This window comes from Emydura macquarii, unplaced genomic scaffold (genome assembly GCF_026122565.2).
Source record: "Emydura macquarii macquarii isolate MOO-44397 ecotype Brisbane River unplaced genomic scaffold, CSIRO-AGI_Emac_v2 contig_705, whole genome shotgun sequence".
Classification (NCBI taxonomy): domain Eukaryota; kingdom Metazoa; phylum Chordata; order Testudines; family Chelidae; genus Emydura; species Emydura macquarii.
Genome location: NW_027130842.1, coordinates 3740746 through 3756197, shown reverse-complemented (window position 1 = coordinate 3756197; position 15452 = coordinate 3740746). Strand labels below are relative to the sequence as shown.

At 45.4% G+C, this 15452-nt stretch overlaps 1 protein-coding gene across 1 annotated transcript in view; it reads right to left on the bottom strand.

Moving 5' to 3' along the window:
- Positions 1–15452, bottom strand: part of ARFGEF3 (ARFGEF family member 3) — a 126807-nt gene that overhangs the window by 31684 nt on the left and 79671 nt on the right. Inside the window, exons 12-14 of the mRNA XM_067542303.1 lie at positions 14504–15414; positions 10213–10379; positions 8995–9160 (exon numbers count right to left, since the gene is read on the bottom strand). Coding sequence (XP_067398404.1) covers positions 8995–9160; positions 10213–10379; positions 14504–15414 — 1244 coding nt within the window. The remainder of the gene's footprint in view (positions 1–8994; positions 9161–10212; positions 10380–14503; positions 15415–15452) is intronic.

The window sequence follows — 15452 nt, the reverse complement described above, 5'->3', positions numbered from 1 at the left end:
TGGGGCCCCACGGGGCATGTGGTGGCAGCTGTACCAGGGAAGGCTTAGCTTCCTTTGCCGGTAAAAGTAATTTATTTTTTTTATTTCTGTAATTTAGTGTTATTATTATCATTATATGTGTTTATGTGTTTATGGCCATTGAGGGGGCAGGTCAGGTGGGTGGAGGGGCGCGTTTTACCTAGTGTTAACTAGTGGGGCTTTCATTCAAAAAGGTTGGAAACCACTGATATAGCACATAACACTTAAACAAACAGAATGTATAACACTGATAAAATATTACAGGCATCCCCACATCCTTCACAATATTCAGCCTACATTTTCTTTCAAGGAAAATTAAAGGGGACACGGAATTATTTGTCAGAGAGTTCTGGTCTTTTAGCTTCTCAGTAGAGTTAAGCCTCAGCAGTAACATTTCAACACATGCCTGGCATATCTCAATAAACGTCAATGGGAGTTCAATCAGTGGAAAGTTTGCAGGCTCAGACTGCCAGTATTTATGCTTGTGCTGAGCGCCAGGGGTACACTGAAATCACGTTGTTGTGATATCATGAAAGCAGTGCCCTACTGCAGCTCAAAAATCTTCCAGTGAAAACACAAATCTAGGATGTGTGCCCAGAACACAAAGAACAGGGAATGCTCTTTTCAAAAGAGTCTCCCCACCCCGCCGAGAGTCCTGCAGTGACAAAGGAGTTTGGTGTGTTGAACTACACTGTTTCTAGGCAGATAAACAGCTTTCTTCTCCATTCATCAGTATTTACTTACATGTTCTGGTCACGTTTTAAAAGCCCTTTTGGCTTCTTTCCAAAACTATACTTATTTGGAACAATAATGGCAGCTTGCTACTTTGGAGACAAGTACTGCAGAATTCTGTAGAAGACAAACTGTGGAACACTCTCTTCCCTGGTGTAAACTGAAATAGCTCCATTGACTCAATGGAGAAGGAAGTTTGTAGAAACAGAACTGAGGAGGAGCAGCAATAACAACAACATTTTAATCTTACATAGTGCTTTACAAAGGGGGTCAGTGTTGTTACCTCTCTTTTACCGATGGGGAAACTGAGGCATCAGGAGGGAAGTGACTTGCCCAAGGCCACCCCAGAAGGCCAATGGCAGAGCCAGGAGTAGAACCCAAATCTCTCAAGGTCCAGTCCAGGGCTCTATCCACTAGGAAACACTGCCTCCTCAGTCTAATCTGCCACATTTTACCTGTGTCACTCAGACTCTGAAGGAGAATCTTTTGAAAGGCACAGACTGTGTTTTTTATGTTTTAGACACAAATCGTAGACTTTTATTTTATTTTTGCTGCTGGATTTTTGGTGCAGCAGTAGGTCATTGGATCCAAGATATCAAAGGAGGATCATTTCATCATGTGCCAGAGACAATCCCTCAAGCTCAGTTATGCCAGCTGAGGATATGTCCCTATAAATCTCTGACAAAGCTACAGAAAAGACGGTTACTCACCTTGTAATTGTTCTTCTTTGAGATGTGTTGCTCATGTCCATTCCATTCTTAGGTGTGTGCATGCCCCTGTGCACGGATACTAGAATTTTTTTCCCTTTAGCAGTATCTGTAGGGCTGGCTTCCTGGAGTCACATGCTGCGGTTTATTAGGCGCCGTTGGCCCTACGCCCCCTCAGTTCCTTCTTGCCATCAACTCTGACAGTGGGGATGGGAGGCGGATCATGGAATGGACATGAGCAACACATCTCGAAGAACAACAGTTACAAGGTGAGTAACCGTCTTTTCTTCTTCGAGTGCTTGCTCACGTCGATACCATTCTAGGTGACTCGCAAGCAATAACCTTGGAGGTGGGTTTGGAATTTATCGATGAGTTGTTCGCAGCACCGCTCTGCCGAAGCTGGCATCATCCTGCACCTGCTGAACGATGGCATAGTGGGATGCACCGACGACCATGTAGCGGCTTTGCATATGTCTTGAATGGGCACTTGTGGGAACGCCACAGAACAGGCCTGTGCTCTAGTCAAATGGTCTGTGACGCTTTCCAGAAGATGAACCTATCTAATGCAGGAGGTTATCCAAGAGGAGATCTGCTGAGCAGAGACAGGTAGGCCTTTCATTCAGTCAGTTACCTCCAAGAAAAGCTGCATGGACTTACGGAACTGCTTTGTCCTTTTGCTGTAAAATGCCAGGGCTCTTCGCATGTCCAGCATGTGCCATCTCCGGTCTTCCTTTGAATCATGTGATTTTGGAAAGAAGACTAGCAGGAAGATGTCCCAATTTCATTTAAATCAGGCTACCACCTTGGGCAAAAAGGCTGGATGGGGCCTCAGCTGAACCTTGTCCTTACAAAAGACTGTGTAAGGCGGCTCCAAGATAAGTGCCCTAATTTCAGATACCCTAGATATCCTAGCTGAGGTAATGGTAACTAGAAAGGCCACCTTACATGACAGCAACAAGAGGGGACAGGTTGCCATGGGCTCAAACGGTGCCCCAGTGAGTCTGGAGAAGACCAAATTCAGATCCCAGGGAGGTAATGGATCCCTAACCCGGGGGTAGGGTCTCTCTATACCCTTCAAGAACCTAGCCACCATGGCATGGGAGAAAATTGACCTCCCTTGAACTGGTGGGTGGAAGGCTGAAATAGCTGCTAGATGCACCTTCAATGAGGCAGTAACCAGGCCCTGAAGTTTAAGATGCAGCAGGTAGTCCAACACCGTCAGGGTTGATGCCTGATGTGGTGCGGCTCCCTGGGACGCGGCCCAGCCTGTAAACCTCTTCCATTTGGCTAGATATGACGCCCTGGTGGAAGGTTTCCTGCTGCTCATTAGTATCATCTGCACCTGAGACAAACAAGCCTGCTCCTCTGGGTTCAGCCACTCAGCCTCCACACCATCAAATGCAGGAGTTGTCCCCAGTCCTGGGAAAGGAGGTTGCGCCAATGTGACAACTCCATGGGGGGGCAGAAGGGCAACCAACAGCTCCAGTAGCATTGTGAACCAATGCTGCGGGGCCACGCGGATGCTATAAGGATGACATTGTCCCTTTTGATTTTTAACAGGATCCTGTGAATCAGCAGAATGGGTGGAAAGGCGTACATCAGCTGCCCCGACCATGGAAGGAGAAAAGCATCTGACAGCGCCCTTCATGGAGCTTGCAAATGGAGCAAAACGGGTGGCACTTCTTGTTGAACTTGGAGGCAAAGAGGTCCACTTGGGGAAAACCCCACTTCTGGAAGATCACGTTGGCTACCGACGGGTGGAGAGACCACTCGTGGCGGGATAAGAAGGACCTGCTGAGGCGGTCTGCTGTGACATTCTTGATACCCGGGACGTGTGAAGCAATGAGGTGAATATCATGACCTATTGCTAGATTCCACAGACACATTGCCTCCTGACACAGGTCTGGGGAGCAGGCTTCCCTCTGCCTGTTGATATAATACATCGTAGCAGTGTTGTCTGTTAGGACCTGGACTACCTTACCTTGCCTCTCAAGAAGGAAAGGAGTACCCCGCATGCCAAGCGAATCACGCTGAGCTCCCTGATATTTATGTGCAACCCGCAGTCCTCCTTCGACCAGGCTTCTTGGGTACTGTTATCGGAGCTGATATGCGCCCCCCCACCCCAGATCTGAAGCGTCCGATACCCGGGTAACTGAGGGGACTAGATCTGCAAAGGGCATTCCTTCCATCGTGAACTGGGGGTCTAACCACCAACTCAGGTATGCTAGGACTTGATGGGGCATGGTGACCACCTTGTCCAAGTAGTATGTTTTTGGGGCGTACGCCAAGGCCAGCTGTAGCTGGAGCCGCCTGAGTCTCAGACGTGCGTGACGCAGCACATAGGTGCACGCTGCCATATGACCCAGTGACTGCAGGTAGGTCCGTGCCATCGTAAGGGGACAGGCATGGAGGTTTGCGATAAGGTTCGACATGGCCTCGAACTGAGCCTGCAGGAGGAAAGCCCTGGTCCGCGTAGAGTTGAGAACGGCCCCAATTAATTCTATTCTCTGCACCGGTGTTAACATGGACTTTTGTTCGTTTATCAGCAGGCCCAGGCAGTGACAGGTGGCCCGAACCAAGTCGAGTCTGGATTGGACTTGAGTTGGAGACCTGCCCCTGATCAGCCAGTCATCCAAATACGGGTAATTCTGTACCTCGACACCTGAGATACATGGCCACAACCGCCATGTATTTTGTAAATACCCTTGGGGCGGAAGAGAGGCCAAAGGGAAGGGCTTTAAACTGGTAGTGGGAATAACCTACCACAAACCAGAGGAAATGCCTGTGGCCGGGGAATATTGCAACATGAAAATATGCGTCCTTCAGGTCAAGGGTGGCATACCAGTCTCCTGGATCCAGGGAGGGGATAATGGAGGCTAGGGAGACCATGCGGAACTTCAGCCTTCTGATGTACTTGTTTAGCCCCTGCAGGTCCAAAATGGGCCTGAGGCCCCCTTTCGTCTTGGGAATGAGGAAGTAACAGGAATAGAAACCTCTCCCTCTCATGTCCAGTGGAACTTCCTCCACGGCTTCCACTGCGAGAAGGCTCTCCATCTCCTGCATGAGGAGTTGCTCATGAGAGGGGTCCCTAAAGAGGGATGGGGACGAGGGAGTATGCGGGGGGGAGGGGTAAGAAAATTGCAGGGTATAGCCCACTGCAATGGTACCAAGGACCCATCATTCTGATGTTATACAGGCCCATGCTGGGAGGAAGGGGGTGAGGCGGTTTAAGAATCTTGGGGAAATAGGATCCTGGTGAGAGACTGGAAGGTCGTTCTTGGGCGCACCATCAAAATGATTTGGCACTGCCCACCAGAGCACTGGGAAAGCGCCAGCTAGTTGGCCAAGGAGAAAGACAGGGCCAGACGCCGCTGCCTCAAGTTCTCTCTCTGTCCCTCCTTCTGTAGGTCCCAAAGTGTTGGGCTTGGTACCTAGACTGCTGTTGCTGCTGCTGGGGGCGGAACTGCCTCCTCGAGGCCTGGGGCGTATAAAGGCCCAATGAGCACAAAGTGGCCCTTGAGTCCTTCAACCCGTGGAGCTTCGTGTTGGTCTGGTCTGAGAAGAAGGCACTTCCATCGAACGGAAGGCCCTGGATGGACTATTGCACCTCCTGGGACAGACCAGATGATTGCAGTCATGAGCACCAGGGCATAGAGATCACGGAGGCCATAGATCTTGCAGCTGAGTCAGCCGTATCTGAGGCCACCTGCAAGGTGGCCCTGGCCACCATTCTGTCTTCCTCCAAAATGATGGCAAAGTCCGGCGCCTGCTCCTGGGGCAGAGCCTTCCTGAAGCACTTGAGGGAGTTCCAGAGGTTATAGTTATACCTCCTTAGCAGCTCTTGTTGGTTAGCAATTCGGAATTGCAGGCTTACTGTTGAATAAACTTTCCTCCCAAACAAATCCAGTTTTTTATTGTCTTTGTTTTTGGGAGTCATGCCGGGTCGTCCCTGTCTGTCCCATTCATTGGCAGCCACCACTACGAGGGAACGGGGGGGAGGGTGTGTGAATAAGTATTCAAACTCTTTTGTGGGAACATAATACTTTTTCTTTATCCTTTTAGAAATCAGTGGCAAGGAGAATAGTTTTTGCCACAGGGTTTTAACCACCTTGAGAATGCCTTCATGGACTGGCAGGGTGACCTGGGCCGGCACCGCAGCTGCCAGCACATCGGAGAGGTTGTCTGATGTCTCCGTAAGTTCCTTTGCTTCCAACCCCACGTTTGAGGCCTCCCTTTTAAAGAGTTCTTGGTGGGCTCGGAAATCATCTAGGGGAGCTGATGGCCCTATCATAACCACCTCGTTGGGGAAGGAGAAGGACGACTGCCCCAGCGCAGGAGGGGTGGCATCTCCCCTGGCTGCAGGGGGAATGCTGCAGATGTCCCTTCCATCGGATCTGCCTCCGCCTCCAAAGCGGAGCTGTGAATCTCCACTGGGGGTGCTGGGGCTGTGGATTATTTCCCCAATGACCTGAAGGAATAAAGTCCTGGGGCCACCGGGAACCCCCAGGGATTCCAGTAAGGCCATTAAGCCAGCCATTGGTCCTGAGACCAAACTGGAGCGGCCTGACTGGGACCCCATGACCGGGACCCTGCACCCCATGACGAAGATGTTGACCAGGATGGCCAGCTGAGGCTCTGTCCTCCCCTGAGAAACAGGACTCGCTTCCCAACGACCAGCGACAGGCTGTGCCTGACCCCTTTCCCACAGGGCGGTGCCATGGACAGCAGGAGCGGTGTCTGGCCCCTCCCAAGCCCCCTGGTGTTCCAACAAATGCTGCTTTGGTGACAAGGAGCATGATGTCAGCGACTGGTGGTATCACCCTTTAGACCGGTGCCACTCTGGAGAGGACCTTCGGCGGGAGGAGGAGCAGGATTGACGCCGCACTGCAGGTGAGCGGCTCGGTGCCGGGGATTGATGACGGCGCCGATCATCCCTGGGCGAGCAACCAGACGTCAGCAACCGGGTTCAGTACCGTGAACGCATGGGCGAACTCGTCGGTGTCGGGGATCGCAATTGGTGCCGACTCCCCGAGGGGTGAGCACCTGTTAGAGCTGGACTGGGATTGGTGCTATCCTGCCAAGTGCGAGGCCTTTGGTGGCAGCGACCGAGAGCGGTGCTGTGCCGACACCACTGAATGCCTCCGGTATTGGCGCTCTGCTTCCAGTGATCTTCCTGGTGACGGGGAACACATCCTCAGGGATCGGTGCCTCGAGGGAGGAGACTTTCTCCATGGCAACCTGGCTCATGGGGAGGTATGTCGGGGCTTTGGAAAGCGGTGCAGCCATTGGGTGGGGAGGCCCATCTGGGGCTTCCGCTTCGACGCTGGTTCCTTCCCTTTTGCCTGCTCCACCGGGGCACAGGCATTGGGGGTAAGGGCAGGGCCATCAAGTCCTTTGCCGCTTGAAATACCTCCGACATCGGTGGCACCACAATCTGCAGAGGCCCTTTTCCGCTCCCTGGAGTCAGAAGTGGCTCTCTCAGAGGGCTCAGGGCCCTAGATGGCAAGCTCTGCTCCTGTTGAGTCTGCTTGGCCTACTGGACCTGAGGTGGTCCCGCACTCGTCCCCATGTCTTTGGTCTTCTTTGGGGAGGGAGAGCGTTCCTTCTCTGATCTTTGTTTCTTCTGCTACTTCTTCGACGGTGAAGAAGATGACTGGTGCCGTGGTGGTTCCAGTGCCGGAGGGGCGCTCTGCACCGATGTGGTGCTCGGCACCGAGAGCGAGCAGGACAGCTCTGAGGCTGGTCTTAAGGCAGCCTCCATCAGTAAGGCCTTCAGATGGATTTCTCGCTCCTTCTGAATCCTTGGTCAGAATGCCTTACAGATTCAGCACTTGTCCTTCCTATGCAACTCCCCCAGACACTTCAGGCAACTGGGTCGCTAAGCAGGAAGTATTTGCCACAAGTCTTACAGGGGTTGACACCTGGAGATTGGGGCATGCCCCGCTGAGGGGCGGAGGTCCCTAAGGGGAACCAGTCTTTAACTACTAAACTATCTATAACTATTGACTAACAAAACACACTAACTACTCAATTAACGACTACTTAAGGGAACCCTTAAACACTAGAATCTAAGAGGCACTTGCAGTAGCAAGCAAAAAGTAGTTCCAGTAACTGTCAGTGGTGGAAAGAAGGAAACGAGGGAGTGTAGGGACGGCGGCACCTAATACACGCATGTGCATGGAATTCCAGGGGATGCCAGAGCTAGTCCTATGGATACAGCTCAAGGGAAAAAAAATTCCAGTAACCGCACCTAGAATGGAACATGAGCAAGCACTCGAAGAACTACTTTCGATGTGCCCTGATCATTCGTATCAGTTAGTGAGCATTCCTATACAGCATGTTTCTACATAACCTCGCACAATTGAGCCCTGATTCTGATTAGAACGGCCATACTGGGTCAGACCGATGGTCCATCTAGCCCACTACCCTGTCCTCAAACAGGATGCTTCAGGGAGAATTAACAGAAGAGGACATTACTAAATGATCCATAACCTGTCATCCAGTCCCAGTGTCTGGCAGTCAGAGGCTTGAACTCTAATTTTTTTTTAACCCAGTTATAGTTTTGGCCTTCACAATTTCCCATGGCAACAAGTTCCACAGGTTGACTGTGCATTGTGTGAAGAAGTACTTCCTTTTGCTTTGTTTTAAACCTGATAGCCATTAATTTCATTGAGTGACTCCTGTTCTTGTGTTCTGTGAAGGGATAAATAATATTTCTTTATTCACTCTCTCCACACCATTCATGATTTTATAGACCTCTGTAATATTCCCCCTTAGTCGTCTCTTTCCCAAGCTGAACAGACCCAGTCTTTTTAATCTCTCCTCATATGGAAGTCTTTCTCTGTACCTTCTCCAATTCTAAGATATCTTTTTTAAGATGGGGCAACCAGAACTGGACACAGAATTCAAGGTGGGGGCATATAATGGATTTATATAGTGGTGTTATGATATTTACTGTCTCATTATCTATCCCTTTCCTAATAATTCCTAACATTCTGTCAGCTTTTTTGACTGTGCTTCACATTGAACGGACGTTTTCAGAGAATTATCCAGGATGGCTCCAAGATCCCTTTCTTGAGTGGTGACAGCTAATTTAGATCCCATCGTTTTGTATATATCATTGGGATTATGTTTTCCAATGTGCATGACTTTGCCTGAGGGCTTGGAGCCCTGCCATAACACAAATAAATAAATAATCCTTTCAGAGTCTATTCAGTTGCTGGTCACACTGGCCATAGAATATCAAGTATTTTTTTATTTGATCCAAAGTTCAAGTAATTTCAACATGCTGTGTGTGATCCAGATACATGGATCAAACAACCAGATACATACCATAACTGAGTCCAGTTTCTTCTCACTGGTACTTTAGTAAGCAACACCTTTTAGTCCTATGGCATGTTGATCTACAGGTAACTGAGTAAAGCCTAATGTTCATGTATTTAATGTTTTAGGCATCTGCAGAATACATTTAGAAGTTAGTCTGTACTGAATCTAGCATAATACTGTGTTCATATGGCCATGGTAATATAGTACTGACCGGTCAACATGGTGATGAGTGGAAGGCTGTGCTCCTCAGGGCTTCCCCAGTAACCTGCCTCTCCCAGCATGTTCCTCTCTAGTACCTGATGGTAGAGCTCCTCAACCCACGCCTGAGAGAACACCATCAACACTCCACTGGACTGAACCTGCTTTATAAACTCCTTCTGCAGAGAACAATACAAATCCAAATGTAACATGACAGTCAGTCACCAGAGCGTTGCATCAGCCAGCAGATCCACTGCTCCTCTCTGAGTGCATCAGACTCCTGAGGAGATGAAGAGGCAGGGGATGGAGCCATAGCGCTTCTGTAAGAGTAAAAACTGACCTAGGGCTAGATTGTGGCTCGTACATACCTGGGCACTGGCGAGTGAGATGGTGCAAGGAGCTTTCCCCTCTCTTTGTGCAGCTCATATAAGAGACAGGCACAATTAGAGTGCCTGTGCTGAGGTAATTGGTGGGACAAGTCCTTCAATACTTCTGGGCTGTACAAGACCCAAAAAGGGTGTGGAAGGCAGGCCGTGGCCCAATACCTTCAACTTCGGCCTGTTAAGCAGGACCTGAGTGCAGGGAGACATGACGACACCTGCTGCTTTCCATGTGGCACGTAGGGGCTGTACTGCCCTCTAATATAGGGCTCTGCCTTCAAGGGCCAACTAAGCCCTTAATGAGATTGGCCTGAATAAGGACTTCAGGAATGGGCCCTAACTCCCAGTGACACACGAGGCCAAGTTCAGGGCTGGTGCAAGGCGTGCACCCCCCAAAGACTTCAATGGACGTTTTGTGTAAGGACTGAATTATTATAGTTGATAAAAACCATACCGGAAATGCCAATAAAGTTAAGGTTTAGTTCTGATAGTCACTGGAATCTAAATACTCTTTGATATTACCGGTAAGGACTTTTCCTTCCTCCCTCCCTCCTGCCCCCAAATGGTGTCACTAAAGCTAGGTGAATTTATTTTGGAAAATAGTTTATTCACCAAAAAATGCATTTGCTGGGGGGAGGGATGTCAAACAAAATAATTTACAAATTCAGGTCAAATTTGGTGAATAGCACATAGTACCTTCATGATTTGAAAATATCAGAAAGTTATTTTCTCTGCCTACTCTCAAATGATTGAGAGGAAATGAATGTATTTGAGCTGCTCTAATTAAAATAAATACTGCATCTTCAGCCACCTACAGGACTATTTATTTGTTCTATATATTCCACACTCACCAGCAACACAGGTGCTTGGGCAGGTTTCTTCCTGTAGTAGTCAGAGTTGGATAGCTTCAAGTTGAGCAGAAGGGTGTAGTGTGAGACCATGTAGAGACTGTCTGCATTCATCAGAGTCTGGAAGCTGAAATTGGGGTTCCCCTCAAATCCTGGTGAGAACATCATATCTAACGAAAAGGCAAAGTGAGCTCTCATACTTCAAATAGATTTTGTTCTGGAACAATTACAACCTAATTCTAGTAAAACATAGGCCTTTCAGTTGTAATGTATTTCTAGAGTAGTTAATATGAATACATATTATAGGTGTTCATCGTGAACATTTAATACAATCAATTTTTTTCTCCATTCCTATCTCGAGTTTGATCCTGAAAGATCCTGAACACTCTGACCCTAGTCCAGCAAAGCCCTTAACATGTGCTTAACTTTAAACATGAGTAGTCCAAGACTTCAACGGGACAACTGACATGTTTAACGTTAAGCATGGGTTAAATATTTTGTGGTATCAGGAGCAGAGTACTCAGCACCTTGCAGGGTCAAGCCCCATAACATCATCCACCCTATGACCTAAAGTTACAATTACAGTGAGAAATATTTAATGCCAACCTGGCTGGAACTTGGCACATCTCAAATTGTCAGCAAATATTGGTCAGTTCATGCAAGTAGCACAAAGAGCTGCTTTTCAGATATGTGAAGCACTCCCAACTCCACTTGACTTCGACGGAAGCTGTGATTGCTTAGCACCTCTGAAAATCAGGTGCTTTATGTATTTATATGTAAATATGTTGTCTGATCATTTTCATGGATGGCATGATCCCTTTTTCTCAGGCAGATATTAGACAGAACTTTACATGCTCTTCAGAGTTAATTAGATGACGTATTGGTAGGAAAACAAGTCAAGTAACGAATATTTATCTGAATCCTTTTTTTTTTTTAACTATAGATTGCCACAGTATTTAGGGCCTTCCCCTCTGTTGTTAAACTCCACTTATAGAATATTAATTGACTGATTAAGAGATAATGATCATCCTAGAGGACTATTTGATATGAAGCAAGAAACAGCTTCTGAGGTTTGTTAAATGTTTCAGCAAAGCTGAATCATTTGATAACTACCTGGTGGTTTATTGTAAATATACTCCTCCCACCATAAAGATCACGCCTATTCTTAAACAAGATAAAAAAAAATACAATAAACCATATTAAAAAACCACACACAGAAAAAAAATAATGTTTTTCTTGCCTCTTGAGGGTTTGAAAGTTCTGTGCTGCTGCCTTCTTGGACTTTCCATTGACGTCACTTTGGGGGCGTGGATAAGGTGAATAACTGTTTGAGGGCGGATTTAGAAAGTGAATAATTGTTCACGGGTGGGACTAAAAAAATGAATAACTGTCTAAGGGAGTGGCATGTGTGGAAAAGGAGTGATGGAACTGGACATGTATTGTGTCCACAAAGATTTCCATATTACTTGTGTAGGGGGGTAGTTTGATATTCCTTTGGTCACACCTCGCAGAAATCGTCATCTTGTCTTGTAATAGGCCCCAGTTTAGCAAAACACTTCACCATGCACTTAACTTTAAGTCTATGAATAGTCCCAGTGACTGCAATGGAACTACTTACGTATTTAAAGTTAAGCATGTGTTTAAGTGCTTTGGTGACTGAGGCCATGATAATGAAACTTGCAGCTACAATATATTGATTTGCTGCTTAACATCTGCTTACAAAAGATACATCTTTTTAATGAAAATATGGACAATTATCTTAGGCACAAAATTTTGCATATAAAATATATACAGAATTTCACACCAAACTGATGTGCAAAATTACTGCAATTAAAAGTGCAATAATTTGCAAAATTGCAAATGAAAATGGCTAAGTTGCATGCAAATTAGGTATGCTTTCGTGTGCCCAAAGTATTTGAAGATCTGATCCTTTGAGTTACCAATTTTCTCTAAAACATAAGAAAGTGGCAGTTCCCTCAAGTACATTTAAAGGACTGAGCAGATGCTCAGCCTCAAATAGGAAACCAGCAGTTAACGTGTAGGCCTACAGTCATGCACTATTTATAAAGCACAAACATCATGAAACCCTGCCACTAACATAATATGATATACGACTGATAAGCTGTGCTAATTGTCCTGCTTGTTTATTCAAACAATGGTGTCTGGTTTGCTAAAATTAACTCCTTGGTACTTTTCTGAAAAGAGCTGTCTGTATTTAAAGAATATTGGTTACTAATTTTTATTATAAAAAGTTGCATCCATAACAAACTAACACATTGTCTGGATGAGGACAACAATTCATTTAATTGTGTAAACAGGTCACAGAAGATTCATACCACACAGATTTAATATTTTGTTTAAATCAAGATTGTGTGATGAGAGCTTTTTGGTAATAAAGTACCAAATTATAAACAAGCAGCTAACCCAGTGCTATTAGTTTTTGTTGTCACTGTTTTAATCTAGCAATAAATAGGGGAAGATTTTTCTGGGGGAAAAAGATTAAAATTGTAATCTTGAAGATTTCATAATGACAGATTCTTACCTTTCCTGTATCCCTCTACCTGGCTACTTTACACCTTTTTTCCCCAGATTCTTATATCTGAAAACACATCAGTACTCTTTTCTCTATACCTCATAAATTTATGGTGTCTCAACTGTTTTTCAATTTTATAACTGTTATTATATAAGTATTTTGGGACATAGTTGGTATGAAAGCCACTATTATAAATAATGCTGTATTGCATTTTTCCAGTGCATAATAAAAAAATACAAATGGAATAAAGCAGGTAGAAAGGGGGTCTCTGTGTAGAAACACAGCTATACTGAAAATACATAAGTTAGCTCATTAACATCCATGCTTAATGGATTTAACTGGATTTAACTGTAGCTATCCATCAGATCTTTTGCTTAGCAACTGGTTTCTTTACAGAAGCTAAGCTTTCCAACTGTCCTTCACAAAGAAAATAACAACGGCTCTTTTAAACAGTTAATCATCAACTGAGACATGAACACAGATGTTGGGAGGACCCAAAAGCTTTTCTTGCTAATATGCAACCATGGTTCCCTGAAAATACTAGGATATGTCTTCCCATGTAAAAAACAGCTGGGAACTTTTTATGACTTGTTGGGTGGTCCTTCATTGGAGGGGAACTTCTTTTTTAAAAAATTGTCCAAAACAGACTAGAAATAAGGTGAACGTTTTTAACAGTATGGGTAATTTATCCGGGGGGTGGGGTGAATTCTCCAAGATTTGCATTTTAAGTCAGGACTAGATATCTTTCTATAAGAGATGCTATAGCTCAAACAGAAAGTATGGGCTTGATGCAGAAATTACTGGGTGAGGAGGTTCTTTGGCCTGCGTTCTTTGGTCAGAGGATATATGATGTATCATTTTTGAGTTTGTGGGTGCAAGAGAGAATGAACAAATGAATAAATGAATGAAAAAGAGGACCAAGGGTAAAGGTGGTTGTGGTGAAGTAAGTTAAGAAACAGAGAAATATATATTTTAATGAACATTTTCATGTTGGCTAATTGTCAGGATAAAGAAACCTCTTTACAAATAGAAAGTATTTATACTAACCTAAAGTATATTTTCAATAGAAAAATCAGCCTTTACTTGGTCATCTTTTGTTTAATTTGCAAAGATCAAACTCCCAAAGCTCCTCACTCTGAAAAGTTAAGTGAAACTATTTCACCACTTTTACTACCTGTGCCCTTGACTATTTTGCACTTGCTGTGGGACGAGAGTCTGGCTTTCTCTCTGTTCAGTGCCACCTAGAGTAGTAATAGGAACAGTAAATTTTTACAATTTACCACTGTGAGACTTTTGTTTTCTTTTTTGTGAGGCTGTGAATCGTTAATACTAATGCAGATACATAGCAAGCTATATTTCATTGGTTTTAAAATGGGAGATGGGATCATGTCCCTTTTATCTCTATGCTAATATGTCATTCAAAGATCTCCTTACTCTGAAGATGTTGTTTTACCCCACTCTGCTCTTTTGATGTACAGTACAATATAATGGGAACTTAGCTACAACACCAAAGTTTATCTTCTCCCTTTATTGATTTAGGGCCTGTCTATTAAATCAAAGGAGAGAGACTCCCATTGACTTCAGTAAACTTTGGATAGTTTTGTTTCACTCCAAAGAAAAATAGTTTGTTTTAAGAAACATTTATATGCTTGGTACACCAACAGCTCGCCTGCTCTTGAAGTGTTTCATGATTAGTTATTAGAAGAGAGGCTCTTCAAACATACTATATGTTGATTGTATAGTAAATATCTGCATTCAAACCTGAGCAGAAGGTTGAGGAAAAATTCTGGAGCGCTGAATCCACCTCCTCTACGCTATGGAGAGTTATAAGCCGAGGAAGAAGGGCTTCAAGTGACTGTACAAACAGCTGGGCACTGTGCTGGTCTGCTTCTTGGTTCTTCAGTAATTTCAAAGAGAGAGCAGCAGTGCGCAAGGATCTATGACCTGGACAGTCCCTTGGGGTCTGCTCTTCATCAGCCAGAGAACAGTTATCGGACCCTATGTCTGAGACATCTGACCTCCCAGAGTCTTTCTCTGCTGCCATGGAATATTGATCACATGAGTCAAATTCAGTCCTAGAAAGATCTTGGTCATCAACACTGAAGTTACTTTCACTATACCTGGATCCATAAGACCGTGTCCTGCAATCAACTGATAGGAAATTAGTTATATCTGGATAAATGATGGTGTGACTCCTTTGAACCACGTCTGGCTGGTCTATTGTTTCTGACTCTGGCTCTTTACACTCAATCTCTTTAAAATCTTGGTCAGCCGGAGACTGCGGAGAGTTTTTCTGACCTTCAGGATTATCCTCCGGAGTAGTCTGCCCCATATCCCCCTCCAAAGTGGTTTGACCAGTATCTGTGGTAACACTAATGCTAATGTCAGGACTCTTCTCATTTCCTGATTCCCAAGGGGTATGTTCCGATGACAGGATGCGTCTTTGCCACCGGAAGTCAGCATCGTTGATCTCCATAGAGTCTCGGCTTGTTTCAGTCCCATCCCTCAATTCTTCCAGGTGTCGGAGTAGCAGGTGGACCTGTTCCTCATTAAGGCCTTTCCCTTGGCTTAGTTCATCTAATGCCCCAAGCAGGGCACAGACACAAGAAACTGAGGCATAACATGCTTCAATACCACCTTTTATGCAAGCTTCAGTCATCCCATCCATGATACTACAATTTCAAAACAAAAAAATAAATGAAGTTTATTC